At 40.5% G+C, this 22,193-nt stretch overlaps 1 protein-coding gene across 1 annotated transcript in view; it reads right to left on the bottom strand.

The window, feature by feature from the left end:
- The window catches only part of pcxb (pyruvate carboxylase b), a 345,950-nt gene that overhangs the window by 24,011 nt on the left and 299,746 nt on the right, over positions 1–22,193 (bottom strand). The window contains exons 20-24 of the mRNA XM_050067843.1: positions 21,797–21,954; positions 20,720–20,806; positions 8,177–8,356; positions 3,041–3,215; positions 1,155–1,228 (exon numbers count right to left, since the gene is read on the bottom strand). Of these exons, the coding sequence (XP_049923800.1) occupies positions 1,155–1,228; positions 3,041–3,215; positions 8,177–8,356; positions 20,720–20,806; positions 21,797–21,954 (674 nt within the window). The remainder of the gene's footprint in view (positions 1–1,154; positions 1,229–3,040; positions 3,216–8,176; positions 8,357–20,719; positions 20,807–21,796; positions 21,955–22,193) is intronic.

Raw genomic sequence — 22,193 nt, 5'->3', positions numbered from 1 at the left:
GTAGTTTCAACAATCTCTTTGGAATTCACTCTTCAATCTGGACTTGAACAATCACTTTAGTTTGAGTTTCGCACATCAAAGTGGTTACTGCTGTCATTCCCCTGAAATGTTCTCTGTTTGTGCTGCACTTTCTGAATAAATGCAGCATCTTGAAGCCTGCTGTCTCCTCTTCTGAGAGAGTGTTTCAGTCATCACAGGCGACATTTTGAAATATTTCTGCTGACTGTATGTTCATGTATGTTAAAAAAACAATTTCCAGGCAGCTGATTCTGCTTATGTAAGACTTTGGAGTTCACAGGAAATGGTCTGCTACTTAGATGTCAATATTCCCCAGGAACATTTCACTTTCCGATTTTGTGGCTTTGCAGCTACGAGTGACAGCCAATTATTATATCCCTCTCACCAAGAGATTGTTACATTCCTGTGCCCTGCTAATTTGTTTGTATGCAAAGCAAATCAACTCGTTTGTTTTATTCCTTCATTGGACGGCATGTTCAGCTGCCTCCCTGTTGGAGCAAAACAAACAGTACAAGCTTTGGAAATGTGGAACGGCTACATTTTGGTCTGAGATATGAGCCCTCAGTGCCTTTCACTGGCCCGCTCTCAAACACCATACGACAAAATTAATCTGTTATTTCTTTGCGGGAAGGCCAATCTGATGGCCGGAGGGATCAGGAATGCTGTTTGTTGTTCCCTTGATAAAGTGTTAATATCTCTGTCCTCCCTACTGTGTTATCAGCACTTCACTGTGACTCTGCACCAAACTGCATCAAACCTCAGCCCTCTGCAGTGATGGAAAAATCATCTACTGCTAATCATCTAATGTCTGTTCTTTATTAAACTGCTATTGCATCACAATTAATAAAGGAGCTAAATGTATTATTAAATAAATTATTAACGTTAGTATGACATTCTTTGATAATTTTTTTTAAAGGGATACTCTAGCGATGTAGTATTGCACTTCAGTGAAACAGAAAGAGGACCAAGATATATTTCTGCAAAGGCCAAGATACCCTTTCTGTCTGGTAGACGCCCATGACTTTAAATCTAGAGCGAGTTTCTATTAGAAATGATCTTGATCAGAAAAATTAGTGGAGGTCCCCTCTAAAATTCTGGTCTAATAATATAATGGTCTGTAGTATTGAGTTGTGTACCTCAAACTCCTCGGCGATCTTGGGTCCATCCAGGAACAGCCTGGTGTTGAGACAGTCCACTGGACCAAAGTTAGCTAGACAGAGAGAAACAGAGGTGACCTTAATATCAGCTGGTACTTTAAGACCTGGGCAAATCAGGGGATGCCAGTTTGAAAAAGGGGCTAGTTTAGGGCCTATATTTGATATAAGAAATGGAATTAGAAAAGACTGAGGGTTTAAGGGATAGTTAGGATCTTTTGAGGTGGGGCTGTTAAAGGTACTTATCCATAGTTTGTGTATTACCGACAGTAGATGGTGGTCTGTCCCCCCCCAGTTTGGAGAAGTAGACAGGAGTACCACCACTGAAGCTAAGCAATGTATGGCTAGACAGGAGCAAAATGTACACCTAAGAGCCACCTAAAAAAGGCCCACTTAAATAAGAAAAGAAATCAAAACAAAATAAAAACAGTAGCAGCTTAAGTGTACGCTATATTAACAATTTTTTACTGCTCTATATTGCCGCAGGCAGCTCTTTCCAACAGGGAAGCCAAGAGTGGCTTAAATTTCACATCTATGCTCTTGTCAAAGCCACCAGACTTCATTGACAAAACAGTAATTTTAGCTCACTTAACAGGAGAGCTGCTGGTCTACCGCTGCTTCGATCAGTTTGTTTGTTTGTGTTATTGTGTGACTTTGGTGAATCCGAACTAACCCTTTAAAAAAAACCCACAGTCTTACAAAAACACAAACTAAGTGACCAAGGCAGCGGTAGAGCAGCAGCTCCCATACTCAGCAATGTTAAATTACTGTTTTTCTCAATGGAGTCTGGCTTTGAAGAGAGAAATTGCTCTCTGCATCAAGGTAAAGCAGTGAAAATATTCTAAATATAGTGTACCCTGTTGTTTATTGAATAGCGATGATGTGAAGGTGATGAAGGAGACTTCGATGACACCGTCTGGACCCTGGGCCCCTAACTGGTCATTTGTTCCAAAGCTTCAGAGTAGATCATAATATACTACAACCCTTAAACTGATAGACTTTTTTTTAAGGTGGCTGAAATACATATAGTTACTGACCCCTCCACAGCAGTTCATTTCTTGGCTTCCATGCTGGTACTCCTGCTTGTCTCACCAAAGTGCAAATGCCACTCCAAATGTACCCACTGACAACTACTGTGTATAATACGCCGACTATGGCTAAGTACCTCATACAACCCTAACTCCAAAAGATCTGAACTGTCCCTTTTAATTCAGGTTGAGGTGTGTTTTTAGTCTTAACCTGCAGTAGTGAAGGAACAGCTGTACATTAAATGAAGCTCCTCACAGAAACGCCCTCTCAGTTTAATGCTAACATTTTCTCACCCCTCAAAGCAACAATTAAGCTTGTGTTAATCCAGGCAGCTGAGTGTTACTGCGGCTTTTAAACAACTTTGAAAATTTGACTCCTGTAGAATGGATTCCTATTAAACTCCCCACATCATAGCCTTCTCCAGCTACATGCTGCTGCTGACTGCGTGTACTTCAAACCTGCTACAAAATGTTCTTCCTGGTTGTGCTGATTTCTTGCCCTATAGCATCCGTTCTTACTGTCCTGGTTTCTTATATATGCAATATGTAAATTCACCATTAGTTGCTGTTTTGTTTCCACTTTCGGCTCCAACTCTGCTCTCCCCTGAATCTGAAGCATATGATTGTTTTCCTATACGTGAACTGCCAAAGGCAACTGAAATAATTTCTACCTGATGAAACTTGAATGTTCACGACTTAAGGTTAGCTGCTAATTTCAAGCCCCAGTAATAATACAAATGAGACTGAGAGAGAGTGTGTGAAAATGAGACCACGATTCCTGTTCTTAATTCACTATCAATATGTGAAGACAAAGATCCATTGTCAAGTCTGCTCACTCACCAGTAAACTCCTTGAACTCCTGGAACACCTTGGGGTACATGGCTGCTGACATCACATCCTCAGGGGTGATGTCATCACCGTGTGCAGCTCGGAGCCCCTCCTCCAGGGCCTTGAAGTCCATGGGTGGCAGAGAGGCGCCGGGACGACCCTCGATACGGGGCAGGGACTTCAGCACCTGGGATAGGAGGTTAACAGAGAACAGACGTGAGAAGGATGAAGGAGAGGAAACAGAAGAAGACAGAAGGTATGAGGGTGCAAGAAAAGGGGAAACAAACAGATCACTAAAAGATGTTATTCAAAGTCATATAGTCTTTGTGAATGTTTCTCCATCGTAGTACCCCATGGGACTCGAAAGCATGTGGGATGTATAAAGTGCTGGTAAAACCTTCACATTGTACTTCATAACTATACGTCTGGATAAAAGCAGCACCCTGTCAAAGCACCAGTGACAGAGACTTTGAGTGAGAGGAGGAGGAGGAGGATGGAGATACATGGGAAGCTGTTTTGAGGGATGGAGAAACACTTGAATCGGAGAGAATATTAAACTTAATGCAAGTTATTTTTTGTTATTTGCATAAAAGTGGCACCGCTGTTGTGTTAAGATCTGCAGTGATATCCACTTTCAGTCCCCCCATCTCTCTCTCACTTCATCTTTTCCTCTCTAGTAAAGTGTCATCAGCCGATCACAGATGACTGCAGTGTTGCCGCATATGTGACACATCATCCCAGTTTTCGGAAATCGTAGAGGAGAAAGACGAGGAGAAGGAATAGGATAATTGTGGAAAGTGGAGGCTGCTATAAGACTAATGATGACATTTTATCTGCCCACACAGTCATTGGTATCTGACACAACTTGTAAAGACAATCGATCTGAGGCTACTAATAATGTCTGGTGAAGAGATTATGTCAGGACAGGCATTTTGCCTAAGGGCTGCTGTTCTGTGTTTTCACAGATATCTTCAGCTTCTGATGACACAGTCTACACAGGCGCACAGGGAGGGAGGGACAGTTGCAGAAATCTCCATACAATTAGCCTATTTAGTCTGCTCCACTGCTCCAGCAAATGTTTCTTGGAAATGTACAAACAGAAAAAGCTAATGGAAAAGCTTTTTGTGCTACCTACCACTGTGTGTGTGTGTGTGTGTACCTTTGTTTATCTTAGCTTCATTCAGGTTAAAAAATAATCATCGCCTCAGCTAACATGCTAAGTACTGCATTGGCATTCTGCATGTGTCACACATTTGCACTTTAAGCATAACGCTGTGTGCACCAAACTTAACATTCACCTGATTATATGTCTCCTGTGTGCATACATACTGTAAATATATGTGCATATATTCATGTTATGTTTGCATATGTGTGTGCTACCGCGTTCTAGTCTTTGTGTGTGTTTAACATGTTGGCACATTTATGATAGCGAGTGTGTGTGCCTTGCGGAAATCTCCAGACAAAGGGCCCGGTGCAATGCTATTAGTCACAGAGCTAACAGTTCAAAGATAGCTGACTCATTTGTGTGTGAGAGAAAGACACTTCAAAGATGGCAGGCTCATTTGAGCCCCCTGCTCATTAACATTGCATCCTCTGAGGATGTCTTACACCTAAACTGCTTGATTGTTTAAGTGTGAGACGAGGACAAATAGTGACTCTGTGTGTGTGTGTGTGTGTGTGTGTGTGTGTGTGTGAGTGAGTGAGTGAGCGAGTGCGTCTACGTTTACAAATGAAGGAAAGACAAACTCTTCCTTCAAGGTTATTTACTTTTTCTCCTCATTCCTCTTAAAGCTACTCAACAACACACTCCACTCTCTCTCTTTTTTTTTATTGTCACAGATTTTTTCCCCCTCTTCCTTTCTTTCCGAGTGCAGTGCCTCTGAGGGATGTGCTGGATTTTTTTTGACAATAATCTTATTTCTTGAATTCACTTTCTTTCCAATGGCCTCCTTATTCTCTCCCTCTACCCCATCTCCTCATCTATCCTCCCACAGTCTCCCTCTTCCTCTCCTTTGCCTTCCTGCCTTTTGTGTTTTCCTCTCCCTTGACCACTCTCTCTGTCCACCCATGCTGCAAATGAACTGAGCGTGACAGAACTAAGATGAGGAAACGCCTCAATTTCCTTTTGGTGTCTTGAAAAGTTTTCCCACTGCATGCAAATAACTTGTGTGCATTTGTGACAGTATATGAGACTGAAATTAATGCATGTGAAAACATGCTTGCCAACTAATTAATGCCAGCAAAGATCATTACAGAAACATGACTTCATCCTTGCTACTAACATGCAAAATTAACCTTCAGCTACAGTAAACATGGATGCAGATATGTCATGGGTTTTGCATGCAGCAATGTAGTGGTGTGTCTGAGCTTGCATGCAAATGCATGCTGGAGCTTCCAATAATCACTCCAACATTAGTAAGATGAACCGATTCAGTGAAGCAGCAGTAAATGATGGTCAGTGCCTGACATGAGGCAAACTACAACAAAAACAGGGATGATAATTTAATAAATAAAGTCATGTTTTACTTTCCCTTACTATCTAATTTACATGAGCTTGACACCAATTATTTTGATTTATACTCTAAACGCACTCCAACATACTCAGTGGGTGACAGTAAATTTGATCATATTTGTCTCAGACTTACAGCTCACGTGTAAACACAGGCACACACAATAAGCGCAAACGAAAACATTGTGAGGGGAGAGCAAAAATCATTTGGACCAAAGCTGAACTCTGAATTTAACCGACTCAGAGGGATGGAGGGAATTAGTTCATAAGCTGTGTGTGGAAAAAGCTGCTTTTTGTTTGTGCATTAAATATCTAGGGTGGGTTGCTGAGAAAGTACAAAGTATTCCAGTGTTGACTGAAAATAAAAAAAGGAATCCTGAATATCTGAATGAACACAGAAGTTGTCCAAAGTTGTGTTTGTTTAACAGAAAGACTCCTATGCCACAGTTTTGAGAGACATGACACAGATTGAGAGACACTAACAGAGAGCTAGCGGACACTGGGGTTGTATGGGGTATGTCAGAACAAAACAAAAACAATAAAACAAATCACTGTGATTGGCAAGGGTGGGACTGCCTGGGAAGCTAAATGACACATATTTGATCACAGTTTATAGAGACAGGGAGAGAAAGGACAACTTGATGATAAGGCTGACAGGACATCAGGAGTTAGTTTTGCAGAGAGGTAAACAAAGAGGAGGAAAGATGTGAGGCAGAAACAGTAACTAAAGAGACGGATGAATATACAAATAAACGGACGGACAGGTTCATTAACCTGCAACTAAATCATGAAAGGAGTGCAAAGCTAAAATGAAGATGAACGTGACAGGGCAGGGGAAAATGATCATAAGCTAAATTTCAGTTCATCAAAAACACGAGACTACAACAGGTTGAAACGCAGCATATGGCCAGACTGAGCACAGTCAGTGTGCTAAACTGTGGCCACATTGTTACAGGAAGAGTCAGTGGTGTCTATGGCATCATTCTGTGACCTAATCACAGACATTTGCGTCGATAGGGCTGTGAGGGAGATCCGCTCACTCCCTCACCGGTCAGGTGCAAAGTTCATTTAATCTCATTAGTTTAGTTAAATATATTGTTTTTGTTACGTGACACGTGTTTATCATCTAAACTTACGATCCAGTTTGGTTGATTAATACTTAATATTAGCTAAATTTAGAATGTTTTCATACCAGTATTTGTTTTATTGTTTCTTGTTCGCTTTGATTTCTCATCAGTGTTTTTTTCCGAGGTCCTCTTCCTGGTTTAGGATGGTGCTCTCATGAACACATGCACATAAGTACCTCTTTCTCCATTAGAGTTCTGGGTATGTGGACTGTACCAAATGGGACCTTGGGGATGGGGGAGGTAGCAGTGGGTTTTCTTTTTGTATTTAATTTCTTACCAGTGATAGTAAAATTAACTCGAGCCTGAAGTGTGTGTTATTGCACATCTTAAGGGCCTCCATAAAGACTGATGTAAGTGACTTTTGTAATAGCTTTAATTGTCTGTTTAATTATACCCATGCTAGTTGTAATAGTCTAACCTGGGAGTATTTAAAGCCCTTGTTGAAATAATTTGGCATTTTGTCTGTGGACTGGGGACCCCTCCTTCAAGTCAGTCCTTTGTTCTTGTATTGATGACTTGTGTTTGATGTATACTAATGCCAAAAGCAGAGCTCTGAACCAAGTTCCTTGACTGCTGTGCTCATTTTGGTTCTCCAAACCTTTCCAGAACTGCTGGCCCACATCCTGAACAACAGGGTTTGACATTCCCACCCTAACAAGGGCCCCTGCTTTGTTGTAGCCCAGCTAAAAAGGGGCAGAAAGTAGATGACTAATTATATTTTATTTCTCCTTTACTTATATTTCAGTGTCCTATGGAAACGTGCAGACAAGGTCTCACACCGAATATTTCACATTTTATGTGCCAGCCAGTCCACTGATAATACATTATGAAGCATCTGTGGATGTTAGCGGGGGAAAAACATCCCCTAGTTTTCTCCCTCTGTAAAAAAAAAATGAAAAATACAGTCTGACTTTTTGTGAAATGTCAAGTATGCCAATATGTCAGCAGGTTTTTGGGAGAATGTGACAAATTTGCCTCTATTCATGCCTGTGTGTGTTCATGCGACTCTCCCGAGGAGACTTGAGGCTGTTGGCCCCTGATGCACATGAGAGTCTCTCCCTTGCTGTTTGCTGTCTTGACAAGAGGAGACAAGAGAAGTAGACAGAGGTAAAGAAACGGAGAGGAGATGAGAGGACAGAGCAATATCACGGTTTTCTTCACCGTTTGCAGCTGTCTGATGTAACCAAACGTGTGACAGAATTTGTGTGTGTGTTTGTGTGTGTGTGTGTGTGTGTGTGTGTGTGTGTGCACTTGTGGGTACACATGTGCCTTTATGTTATGAATTTTAGGTTCTAACTGGAGCCAGAAAGCTCTCCTCCATGTGTTTGCGTTGGCTACATAAAAACTACTAGTTAAGGAAGTAGTGAAGAAAACAAAGACTAAAAAATAAGTTTGAGCTGGTGTCCGTCATCCTAATGACGGTTGTGGTTTTGTTTACCTCAGTAGATGTTAGAGTTACACTGATCTTAGGGGGTCCTAAACTGCCTTTGCATACAGGACAAGCTACTGTACCTTAGATCTGAGCGGCTCTGGGAATCCTCCATGTGGTATCCCGATGTATCCCTGCAGGAACTCGACCACAGACAGGGGGAAGGACAATTCATCTGCACTCTCCTCCACTTCTGCCCTGGTCAGGTTGTTCTGCACCATGAACTGGGCCAAGTCACCCACGATCTTAGAGGATGGAGTCACCTGAGAGATGGAAAGACAGAGGTGTGAGAACCAAATGTATGTGTGACAGTCTACGTTGAATCAATTCTTTTGTTGAGGGAAAAGAAAGAGGGTGGAGGATGAAGAGAAGGGCTAATATCAGCTCAGTTTGGTCCTCAGTAAGATATTCTATTTCACTACAGACTGAGCACAAGATATTAGAGTGCACTCTCTGCAAGCAGATGATATCTCAGTTTGCTTTGGACCAGGAGCGGTGGTATTATTTCTCTCTGGTACGTGACCACTGGCCTTTTAATCTGACAAACATCAGAAAAACCCACACAGAGAATCTATTCTGGATAATATTACACTTTGCTATGGTCTAATCTTTTAGTTTCATTCCAAAAAGCAGAGGTTGCAGCAGCTGTTAGCCGGGCCTGCACCATTTTTCTCTGTAAAGTCCTGCTGTGTGGTTCCCTGTCAGCAGCGTGCAGGTAGAAATGCACATCCACAATGATTCCACTAACAGAAGAAAGTGGTGACAGCGTCGTTTTAATGAAGATGCTGTCTGTGAAGATTAAGTACGGAGTGACCCAGAGAAAAGGGAGGGCCGAGGAAGGAGAATGAGAAATGAAAAGATGTTTACATCTATACAGTCTCTTTAATCTTCTGATTTGGCAGCCAAATCTACCTACATAGGTCTTCTCTGTGAAAACAGAATGAACCTGGAAATACAGAGGGAAGAAGAAAGAGCGAGGAAAACATTCATTAAAATCACATGTATTCATTCTTTCATTATTTATAATGGCATATCATTATGGTAATAGCGATCCCTATTAGCATAATGGTGATAAGTGGAGTCTTTTTTTGACTGCGAACAGGACACTGATGCAAATATCAAATTGCACACATTAGTCTACTATTGTAATGAATGGAGAGACAGATTTAAGGCTTCCTGTTCACTGCCATTTGATATTCGGACCATTAAAGAGAATGAGGGGTCAATTAATGACTCATTAACAATAAAAAACCTGGCTAACTTTGTGTCTCTCGCAGATATTCCTGGTTGTACTCGATTCTGAAGGCTTTATTATAAAATGCGATCAAAGGGTGATTAATGTGAACAGACAACAGAGACTCAGTCTCATCTCAGGAGCCAAATGCTTTCAAATTTAACACTTGTGTCACAGTTTGGAGACACCAGTAGAGGGCAAGTGTCCTGTTTATGAGCGTGACTCATGGTTTAAAGCAGCTGTAAACTTAAGCATTGACAGCTGAAGGACGAGACAACAAAGAATGGGCCTATAGGCACAACAAGATGCCTATTTATGTGGCAATTAGTCCACTCTGCTGATATCAGATGGCAAGGAGAGGACAGAAAAAGCAAAAGAATCAGCGAATATAGATCAAACTGACATTCCCTAAAAAAATTCCCCAACAGAGAACTTCGCATCCACTTCTAAGAGATGTGATGCCAAATTGGAGCATGAGACGTGAAGTACACAGACATGCACTCATCCACAAATGCTGCGCTGGGATTACCACAGCTCCCCTGAGAAGGAGGTGCTTGTGAGGTACATCTCCCGAGACTGCCTTAGTCTTTGAACAAGCATAGTCCAACTTGTGTGTAAGTGTGTGTGCGCGCGTGTGTGTGTGAGTGAGCATTTGGTCTCTGGAGATGACAGGACAACCAACTACCTCATTCTAACTTGTTGTAGATGGTAAATGCCATCAGTGCCACAGTAACACATCGGTGTTAATGAACAGAGTGCTACACCTAAAGATAAACTGTGTACTAAAGCATTTTCCATTATAGTATATTTTTTCCTTGCCAGGCGAATGACCAGGATAGTTCATGACCCATGCCCCCAGAACACACAGATTAACGGGAAGTCTTGCATACATGTGTTTGTGTTGTGATGTCAGCTTTTATTTAAGTTTGAAGTAAGTTGTTTAAAAGTATCCTGTCAAAGCCATATTAAAGGGAAACGATGCAGGATTGTCAGTTACCGTTTGTAGACACGCTCGGCAGCAAAAGTGAAAGTACAGGTCAACCACAGATTCACTCTCGTTGGGCGTTTCACCTCGCTATTTGCATTTTTTCTGTGCTGTGTCTGTTTTGCCTTTTATTATAAGACATCTCTAGAATGACAAAGGTCCACAGGTTGGAATCAAACCTGTGCCACTGCAAGAACTCAGCCCACATGAGGCGCACACTCCAGTTGAGCTCGAGATCGCCCCCTTATTGCTACATTTTAATCAAGTCCCTAGCTCACCAGAGCACTGCGGGGGTACACACCCATCAACATCCTGAAAATTTGAGAAATAAGAAAATACAGGCTGAGTCTCTGCAGAAAACTACACTGCAGCACACTGAGAGTAGTTAATAAGTGATGATTGAGAAGGTTACTTTTGAATGAGGCTAGACATTGTTTTCTTCAGGAATATTCCGCATAGTATATCTTTCAGGACACATATGCATATCAAACAACATTCGGGTCCTAAATCATACAGAATATTACATCTAATATATTTAGCAGCCAAAACAAATAAGGAAGAGAGAGAGATGGAGATTGACATGCAACAAAGGGTCCCTGGCTGGACGCAATGGTTGGTTGGTTGATGGTTCATGGCCAGTGTCTTGACCCTTTGACCACCGGGGCGCCCCCAGTTACATGAGTTTTGTGCACAGTTTCTGCAGAGGTTTGTACTGTAATCTCTGCACCAAGATATTCAGCAGATGTCTCTTGAGAGACTTGATCTGGCTGAAAGATCCTCCAGTTACTAGCATTCAGTGGCAGAAAGTAACTAAGTACATTTACTTAAGTATTGTAACTAAGTTTGAAGTATTCGTACTTTACTTGAGTATGTCCATTTTCTGATACTTTCTACTTCCGCTCCATTCACATATTGAGTCAAATATTGTACTTTTCACTCCACTACATTTAGCTGACAGCTTTAGCTACTTTACTTTTCAGATCAAGGTTATACATACAAGAGATATGCTCAGTTCATAATATATGACTTGTAACAGATTAAAAAAACAAACAGTATAAAATGCGACTTAAACAATAATGCATACCTACTATAACCCTGTAGTATTATGTCACACTGACAGGGTCAGCTGCCTAATGAGTACTTTAACTTTTGATACTTTAAATACATTTTGCTGTTAATATTTTTGTACGTCTACTTAAGGAAGATTTTAGATGCAAGACTTTTACTTATACTGGAATAATTTTACCCTGAGGTATTGCTTCTTTTACTCAAGTTAAAGCCTTGAATAATTTTTCCACCACTGACTGCATTCATGCAAAACTGATCCAGAAGTTAAAACTGAATGGGTTTTAGGTGTAGATCGTGTTTCACTTTTCTCAGCATCACAAACTGTAGCTTCCACGTACTGTTACAGAAATTCAAACCTTGATTAATTAATTTTTCTTGCCTAAATGAATTATGGAAGTTGTAGTTAGCATCTCACCCTATGTTAATACTATATAAGCTGTCAAAGTGTCATCCCATATTGTCTATGGCACCTGAAATAGCTCCTTCCACTGTGAAATTTTATTTTGACACTCAACAAACAGAACAAGGACTTGTATTCTGATTGTTACGGCACAAGCTCTTTGAAAACTGTCACTGCAATTAATCACATAGTGAAAAGCTACATCTTTAAAAACAGCCCAAGATGCCTGTTAAAGTCCACAACCACTTCACAAATGTTCAAAGGAGCCTCACAAGCAAATCAGCCCTTTCCCAGCGAGATACAAGAAAGAAATGCTTCCCGCTGATTGAAACAAGTGCGCACTTCCCTTCAGCAGGTCCCCGCCGCAACACCTAAAGCTCAGTTTGATTGGGTTTGTGAATAGAGGCGATAATGATACATTGCTTTAACAGAACGACTATTTACAGAAAAGCTTAAGAGATTTGAATGGGCTGTTGGAATCCCTGGAGAGGCCATTAACTTGGTATAGCTGCGGAACAAAAGCTCACTGCCGAGTTCCTCAAAATCTATCGGAAACGCAAGAAAGCAGCGTGACTGTGCATTCCCCATCTACCTTTAGCGTGTCTCCCATTCTCTATTGTTTCCTCTGTCTCTCTGTCTCCAGAGTCCATTTTTCTCATATTTTTCCACTGCAAAGTTAAAAATTGTTACTCTTCTCTTTATTATCTGTCTTCATGAACCATCCTTCTTACGCCATCCCTCTCTAACTCGCTTAACTACTATCCTCTGTCTTCACCGTAACAGCCAAGATGTTGAGTTTTTACTCTTTCATGAATCACCTCCATCCTGCATCCATCCCTCTTTTCACATCTCTCTGCCAAATACTCCTTTTTTCCATGATCCACAGTCAAGAGTGTTACTCTCATTATCAATCTCTGTTGATGAATAACCCATCTCCAGCTCTCGCTGGCTGCCTCACACATAGGAAAAATAAATTTTGTTTCCAACGATGTGTGAGCTCTATATGATGTGTGAGCTTTCCTATATTTTTAGACGAGGAGTGAGGTAAATGACACCCTGGTTGTGCGGGGTTAGAAAAATCTGATTTTCTCTGTTCCTGTGTGTAGCTCAGCTCAGACTCTTCACTCCTCACTGCTGATCGCTCTCAGTCTAACTAATGGGATGGTGTCATTATGTCAGAAGTTAAAACCTCTGTCTTATACAGATCACACTGTCAACCATGTCATTACATATAGAAGGGGAAGCTTAGCTTTTGAAATGTTCTATGCCATACTTGTTAATTTTGGAGCCAGACAAAAACAACTTCATTTGCTGTGTTTTCAACACCTGGACTAATGCAAGTAATCTGCTTCTTGAACCCCTGAACAAAACCCAATCCACTAGAAAAGGCAAGTTGCAGACAACTAGTTCACAGCCATGCCGGCAGCTTTGTGGGGCTATAATGCTCATTTTGAAGAATCCAAATTTTTAGTTGAGTTTAAAAATTAGTTTTTGGTCTTTAGAGGTCATGATGAAGTGCATACAGTAACTGGCTACAGGGTGGTGTCAAAAACAACCATTATTAGAGGAATTTTTCTATGTTTTACAGTGTTTATTTTTTGTGAAGATGATGTAAGCAGGGAGTAGGGCTGCACAGTATAGCGTCTTTTTAACCTTCATCAGAATGTCAACTAGCGTGATAAACACATTGCAAAAGGCTGTGACAATGCACTCAGATTTTTTAAGTCAGCTGAAATAGAGTACAAGTAGAAAACTACACTTTAAATAGTGACTCATTCTTTTTTTATTGATGTCTTTTGGGTTAAGTTCAATGTTCAATTTGTTCAATAAAAAAATGCTGAACATAATTTCCTTTTTTTTTTTAATTAATTCAACAAGCAATTTGTGCTATTTTAATAGTATACTGAGAGCAGCAGAAAGGTAGAACTGAGTGCACTTTAATATCTGTTTATTTCAAGTACTATTGTTATCGCGATATTTAACGTTATGGCTGTGATATTGCATGCATGTTTCCGTCATATCGTGCCGCCCTAGCAGAGAGGTCAACATGTGAAATAAAACAAAGTACAGCTGAGGCCAATAGGAATGTCATTAGTTTGACAACTTGAAATTTTGTCCTGATGTTTGCACAAGAAGAGAAGTCAGGAGAACCCCAAAGGATTGATCCTCTGGGTAATAAGAACTTCTGCACCAAAGGTTTGTGCCGAACCATCTTATAGATGTAGAGATATTTGAATAAAATTAAAATTTTGGTGGCACAAGATTAAACTAGAATTGTTGCCTTGTGCTTGTATGCCTCCATGAAACAGTAAAATTGCAGTTAAAGTTTACATCCATGTCTGTCCAGACTCATATGTAGCAATGACAGATGACAATGCTTTGACAAAGAAGCTTCATATTCTAAAATGTGTATACTTCACACACATCTTCAACCCAGCAGTACAGAAGATCTATACACTTAGCACAGGTTCAAGGTGGACACCAAAGATTAGAGTCACCATTTCAGTATCTGACCAAACGTCTTCCCTCCTGGTTCTGAGATATGACATTGACTAATGTAGAATATTACGATGTCACAGTAAAGTTTTGACCTTTTGGATATAAAATGCCATCACTTTATCATCATATTTTTGAAGACATTTGTGTGAAATTTTGTCATGACTAACCTATGAGTTCTTGAGTTATGGCCAAAAAGGTGTTTTGTGAGGTCACTGTGACCTTTGACTACCAAAATCTAATCAGTTTGTTGTGCCAAATTTAAAGAAATTCCCTAAAGGCGTACTTGAGAATGGGACAGATAGATGGACACATGTAGGTATGTATTTCCAGACAACCCCAGAACATAATGCTTGGGCATCATGGATATCTGCACTGAAGTTCATCCATTTAATCTATACTGTAGGTGTCGAGATCTGTTAGCCTGGACCAAAGTGGACCAACAAACCAACACTGCCATCCCTTGTGTCACACTGTTAGTGTGGCTAAAAACTGAGATTTGATACCATCCTCCTAGTTTTACCACAACAAGTGCTGTATAGCTGCAGTGTAAAATCATCTCCACTCATATATACTAGGCAGATACTTTACAGTCTTGTAGAAATTCCCAAGCCACTTTTGGATGTCTGACTGATCAAATCAAACCAACCAGTGTCATTATCTATTTCTCAAATAAATTAATGGGCATGTCATTTTCGAAGAAGACTTTAAGATACTCAGCATATTATCAAAATTTCTCACTCCAGCTCTGCTTTACTATATTTAATATGACATAATTTACATATGAATTACTAGACAGATGCATCTAAAAACCTTTTTTATATTCAGTAATATCGCTCGGTTTCTCTGCATGCAGCAGCACTCAGCGCTCTGATCCTTCCATGTCTCTCTCACCACCACTTAAACTCATCTGTAACCTTATGTACTTCCTCACGCAGGCTCATATTATCATACTTGACACACAAGACCTGTTCCACCCTCGTCCACCTCCATCTCTCCACTTTGACTGGCTTTTTCTATTCCTACTACCTCCATGTTCCTTGGCTCTCTCACACTACTCTTCCTCTGCCTTCTGTCCATCTTTCTCACTTTCACTAATGTACAGCTCTCACTAAGTGGTCCTGCATGACTCCACACTCCTGGCAGTAGAAAGCTGGTACAGCGGAGTGTGTGTATGTGTGTGAAGGAATGGAAGTGATTTTGTGTGTGTCTGTGTGTGTCATCCGTCTGTGTACTTTGCTTGAATTTGTTTTGAAATGCAACTCTATCCAAACCTGAACTCCCCTAATGGGCAAAGGATTATATCATCCAGAACAGTGTGAGTGTGTGTGCATTTGTGCGGGTGTGTGTGTGTGTGTGTGTGAGGGGAAGGCAAATACAATAAACACACATACACACACACTCTATAATGCTAGCCAGCAAAGCCAGGAGCAGAGTGAAGAATGGTACCTGTCAGGAGAGGAGGAGACAGGAGAGAGGAGCGATAACGAGAGACTCAGAGAGGGGGAGGAGCGGAGAAACGATAGAAAGATTAGGGATACATGAAGGAAGTCTAATCGAAATGAGGGGAGGTGGGAGGGAGCCATGAAGGAGGAGGTGAGAAGAAATGAAAGCAGAGAGGTAGAGCAGGGAGAGACAGCAGACAGGATGATGAAGAGAGCGACAGGAAGACTAAGAGAGGGTGAGGGAGAAAGGAATGGACAGATGAAGCGATGGGGAGGAGAGACAGAGGCAAACAGACAAGAGCAATAGACATCTGCAGCCCCACAGGCAATACAAGGAGGTGCTCCACCTCCAAGTAAGAGACACTGAGTGTGTATGTGTGTGTTTTAGGAGTGTGGAGGTGAGTGAATACGTGCCTGTAATTGCAAAAGGAAAGTGACAGAGTAAGTTAGGGAAAGGGGAAGACAGGACTTACACACACACAAATACAACTTGTCCTCCTTATATTGACACGCTCATGTTGCGACAGATGAAGCTGAGCAAGAAAGGAACGGGGAGGAAAACAGAAAAAAGGAGTGCAAGTTAAATGCAGAGGAATAAAGGGGGAAGAGGCATTAGAAAGTTGGAAAACTACAGCTCCAGCTGTATGCAAGTTGATGACAGTTTTAGGATTTTTTTATAACGAAACTAAAGGTTAGTCTGTTTTATTATGATGAAATTAAAAGAAATGGGTTCTATTAGCCAACAGAAAATTAACTGGAATAAATTTTCTTTTAAGCAAAAAGCTTCTCAAAGATGTGCAACATAAAGCTGCAGCCAAGCAGCTGGTTAGCTTAGCATTAAGACTGGAGGCAGGGGAGGATAACAGCTAACCCGTCTTTGTCCAAAAGTACATTAAGTACACTACACTAACTAAATTACATTTGATGTGCTAGGTATCCTGGGTGAGTCTGTTGTTGACATTCTTGGATACCATGTTGATTTATGCCGATTGCATGCATAGCGTCTTACACTTCCGCTTTCACAGAAGTGTACACTTTCTGCTCTTTAGATGCATTCAGTCTTTTTCAAAATAAACTTATGTCAGTAAACACCACATATTTACCTTTATTAGTAGATAGGTTTAGGGCGAAAAGAAAAACACGTGGTTACGTTTAGAAAAAAACATGGTTCGGCTAAACAACACTAATACAGGAAGCAAACAGCGGGGCTCCTGGGTGAAAGTCCGTTGTTTGTTTGACCTATCCATCACCTCCCCAGTCTGCCCTAGAGGAACTTTCGAGCTCCTTACATTGCATTGTTTTCCGGCAATGTTGAGCAACTTAAGATGTATAACAAGCAAGAATGGGGAAAACATAAACTTTCAGAACTTTGTTGCTTGAAATTTGTGTCCTCAGTTCCCAATGTTGTTAAAAGAAAAGGTGATGTCACACAGAGATAAATATGCACCTGTCCCAACTTTTTTAGAGCCAGTAGCAGGCATCAAATTCCGTGTCTATGTAGATCAAGATAAAGATAAAGTTAAGTTAATCAGCTTGAACATCAAATATCTTGTCTTTGTACTATAATCAATTGAAACAGTTTTGCAAGTCACTGGATTGTGTCTTTATTGATGTTTTAGACAATGGCCCAACTTCTTTGAAATTGAGGTCGTATGTTGTAGTTTTGGTTGACGGGCAGTTATGTGCCTGACTATTTCTTGGCTGACTTCTGACTTTGTGGAGTCTTTGCTGGTTGCCAGGCAACCTAATGGCAACGACAAGACTTCAGACGCATAAAAGAGAAGTATCAATCTTCTCATCTTACTCTCAGCAGGAAAGCAAATAAGCACATTTCCCAAAATGTTGAACTATGCCTTTAAAGATATCATCAAGGGCTTCTGGAACTTGTGATGGACATATTTCAATATTTACTGACATTTTATAAACCTAACGAATATGAGGAAAGTAATCTGATAATGAAGATAATCATTCCTTGCAGCACTACAAATAAATATATATATATGTATCGTCTGAGCAGTTTTTTTCCACCTGCTTAACTGATCCATTTGTAAAACTCTCATGCTTTCCATTTGCAGGAAGATGAAAATGTTTGTTGACTTGATAATGTAATAAGAAGCAATCAAACACTCTTTACTGTTATTTATGGTATGTTGTGCAAATACTTTGTGTAAAATGGAAACATACACACAACAGAAAGCTTTATTGTACATTTGGGATAAAGACAGTGCCTGTAGGCATCCATCCATTCATGTATGTTTTGTCCGACTGTTCTACTGCAAATATACCCTCAAGCAAAAATACTAAGTAGCTCCGGAACTAGAAGAGATTAATTATTACCATTATCTTTTGGCAAAGAGTTTGTCAGCTCTGGCGTCAAAGCGTTCTGGTGATATTACAACACTGTGGTCTGTGCAGGAGCACCACTACGTGACTGGGAGACCGATGAGGGGGAAAGGACTGGCAGGCTGGCATTAGTCGAGGGATGCAGAATACATGACGGCATGTTACAGAACATTTGTATGAAGACGAGAAAGGATCCCCATCTGTCTGCAGCTCACTGCTCAGCTGCATCAGCTGTTGTTCTGTCTCCATTTTATAGGATTCCTTTACCAGACAGACTTTTAAATGTTTTCTGTTATTAATTTAGCATTCCCTCCTCCACTGACTGCATTAACCAAACTCATCCATTTTAAATAGAGATCACTGATGGGGAGGGGGGGGGAACAGCATAAGCCTCATAACACATTGCAATACTTAAGATAAAGAATAAGTTAGACTATATAATAATAATTCCATATGCTAATTATGATAATTGTGTTAAAGGGCTTAAAAAACAGCTTGCTAAGTCTTACTGTGTAAACTTTCTTTACTGTAGTGAGCAGTGTGGCAAACATCCACTGTCACTAATCATACTACCTGGTTACTGTACATGCAAACGTCATGGCTGTATGATAAATAAGAGGACACAGAGGACAGTTTTTCTGACCTCAAACATTCACAACAGACTAATCAAATCAGCATTAATACTGAGGAAAACTCAAGAGACTATGAATCTTTTTACACCCCTTCATTCTGCTGAGCGGAGGTCCTTTATAATTATGAATTATGTCCATGGATTAGGTGAATCTACACTGCGTGCTTGATGTTATGATTACACTGGACTTAATATTGGTCTATAAAACAGGCTGATGAGCATTTTAGGATATCAATTTTGACTAGTCGCACAGTCTCCTGAATTGCTTTCCATGTTGTTTGGAAGTAAGTGGATTCCAATGAGCCTATAAGTCCGTTTCTGACTCTTAATTTTTTTTTGCCATTTCACAGACATCCTGTGCAAATATCTTGATTCCTTAATTCAGGACATGGCTCCCTAAAAAGGACTACTGAGAATGAATAAGCTTAGAAAAGTAAGTGATCATGTTAATCAAATCACTTTTATGCAAATGTTTTGATGATGATTAAACATTAAAAAACAAAAATAAAAAATCTGACATAATTGGAGTTGTCTTTTTCATGGTTGGGAGGGGCAGCGTACGGACACATCCATTAATACCCTTTATTTTTTAGACATTTCTCATATGAGTGGTGTGGAAATTAAGTCCTCTGACAACACAATCCTTTAACCACAGCTCTGAGCTTCACTGATGAAGCTTTTGCAGTGCTGTGGATGCATGCATGCGTGGAATGACATAGTCAGTGTATATACCATGGTTGCTGTGCTTAGTGTCAGCGCAGAGTGTGGTGTGTCTACTTTATATCTATATCTGACAACACACTCTATCTCCCTTATCGACAAGCCAACTGTGTGAGAGACGCAGCCATTGTCAAGCTAACAGGATACAACAGAGAGCATCGCAGGACCCGTAGGCACATTAAGCCAACATTGGCTTGTGCAGTGAAGCCCACCAAGTCTTAATTGAATTGATAGAGTATGGTGGGAGGAATTGATGAGGAAAACTGAGAGGGGGGAAAGAAAATAAGGGAGAAGGGACCCAAGAAGGAAAATTGAGAAAGAGACACAAAAAGAATAAAAAAAAAAAGAGAGATAGAGAGAGAAGGGGGAGATAGAGAGTAATGGACAATCTCAATCCAGAGAGAGCAAAATAAGAAAGATGGCTGGGGAATAAATGTGTGTGAGCCAGCAATGGAATGAGAAAAAGAGAAAGGTGAAAAAAGAAAAGCAAGAGGGCGGCTTGATAAAGAAAGGGAATGCAAACTAGAGAACAAAATAATTACAGAGTGAGTGTGAACGCGGTGAAAGAGGGATGAATCTATTACTCAGCTGTGATGGTAAATAATGAAGGGAGAAAAACAAAGGAATTAATGAAAGATAATGAAAAACAAAAAAGCAGGATGGAGGTGAATTTAGGCTGAGAATGAAATTGTTGACTGCGGAATTGGCAATAGAGCTCCCTCTCCACGACCACGATTAATGTGCCCTTCAGGAAATCAACCCAGAACTAGTTCACTGGAGTTTCTACCCACATTTTGCATAGAACAGGGCAATACAAAGAACAAAACTCAGTATCAGTGCTGGACAAAACTATCTTGCTGAAATAAAAAGTTAAAACTCCCAGGTAAATGACAGGGTGAAAAAAGAATACAGAACAGGTAGAATTTGCCAGCTCAGAGTAACGTGTCTAAGGAAAGGGCACAACTGTAAAACAGTGTGGGTAGAGTAAGAAAAGCACCCAGAGAAGCTGAGGATGCCATGGAAGGTCAAACAGGCTGTGGAGCTGAAAGTGGATCCAGACAGCACAGAAAAGTGGATGTACCAAACCTTAATCTGGGATTGTTTGGCTCAGCCAAGTAAGGAGAGAGGGCAGCTTGGCAGAAACAGTCAGTGTGAGAGATGCTAATGGAGGAATTTCAAATACATGCCAGATATATCTCTGTGCTACAGTCTGTGGCACCTACCAAAACAGACTAATGTTATACTATGCAAGCAGCAAATGTGTAGCATGGATACACTGCTGGTGTTTTGTCTTCATGTCTCACCTTAATGAGGTCTCCTAGTAGTTTGTTGGCTTCGGTATAGGCCTTCTTCACCTCCTTGAACTTATTTCCCAGTCCCATGCTGTGAGCCTGCAACGAGCCACAGTGAAATAACCGTATGAATGAGGCGAGTAAAAATAATATTTTTATTACTCCACTTAAGGAGAAAAGTCAAGGCGTTCTGGGTCATTCAGTTTCAACCTGTGATTTAGGGCTATAATTTGTGAAGTCTCACTATGCTTTTAAATTTATAGCACAGACACTCCTCTAGCAAAGGCCAGTACAATATACCACTGTAAACTGTCATTTGGTGCACAGTGCATTTGTTCAACAGTCGCTGATATAAACAGGGTAAAACTGGGCTACGGGATGTGCACACATATTTCTTTTTCCAGCGGGTGCACAGCGCTGTTAATTCAGTCACTTTTAAATAGTCTGTGACACCTCTCAGAGTGTGACTACTCACAGTGTCGACACTGTAGACTTGTGTTTGTACTTAATGTACCGTGCTGCATTAACAAACACCAAAATAAGTTGCAACATTTTATCATGATTTTCTATTAAAACATTGCCTCTGATGCACTGCACCTCCTCCATTTCATTTTAGTCACATTACTTTCATCTTCAGTAGCTTTGAACACACGAACAAACTTTAAAAAGTGCATTTTTTTAAAAAGATAATGTCTTATACACACTCTGTCGGAAGTAAGAGAAAATAAGCCTATTTTCCTCCAGAATATTAGATCTTTTTAAAACTTAGACAGTACTTTACATTCTAGTTTTTATCCTCATGTTCTATATCAACAGTCAATAAGTTAAACTGTAAATCACAGTAAGAGCACAAACACTTCATGGGTGCACTGAGGTTGTGGTGCATGCAGCAACAGTGAATATAAATGTAATGTTACACTGAGCTATTGTTCATATCCTTTCAGAAACACCAACCACCTCTAGTACTCCATCCCAAGGTGCTAAAAATGTGCCGAAGAGCTTTGTGAAATGCATTTAGGCTTACTCAGCATCAAAATCAATCACTTACACAAAACACAATAAAAAAACGACCAGAATAGCTCACTGTACCTGGAAGTGAAGGTTGGTGTACTGTCCTCCGGGTATCTCGTTCTCGTAGACGTCAGCGTTGCCAGATTTCATGGTGGCCGTGCAGTCAAATGGAGCATACAGGCCTCTGGCTACTTCCCAATATTCACTGTAGTCAAACACCTTCTCCAGAGCAATGCCTGCAACGGAGCAGAGCAAAATGACATCAAATCAATGGTCTCCATGCACTTATGCTTTTAATGAGACTTGACAACACTGATATGAATTCATTTCCAACTGAGCTTGCTATTTGTCTAAAGATAACATAATGTAGTGAGGGGCAGTCATTTTTTTGGGTTCAGAATACTGAAGCATGAGAAATGGGAAGCTATATAGGGGATTACAATCACGTGCTGTACCGACCAAGATTTGTGTGTAC

The sequence above is a fragment of the Epinephelus moara genome, chromosome 17, assembly GCF_006386435.1.
Source record: "Epinephelus moara isolate mb chromosome 17, YSFRI_EMoa_1.0, whole genome shotgun sequence".
NCBI lineage: Eukaryota > Metazoa > Chordata > Actinopteri > Perciformes > Serranidae > Epinephelus > Epinephelus moara.
This window is presented reverse-complemented; position numbering and strand designations above follow the sequence as displayed.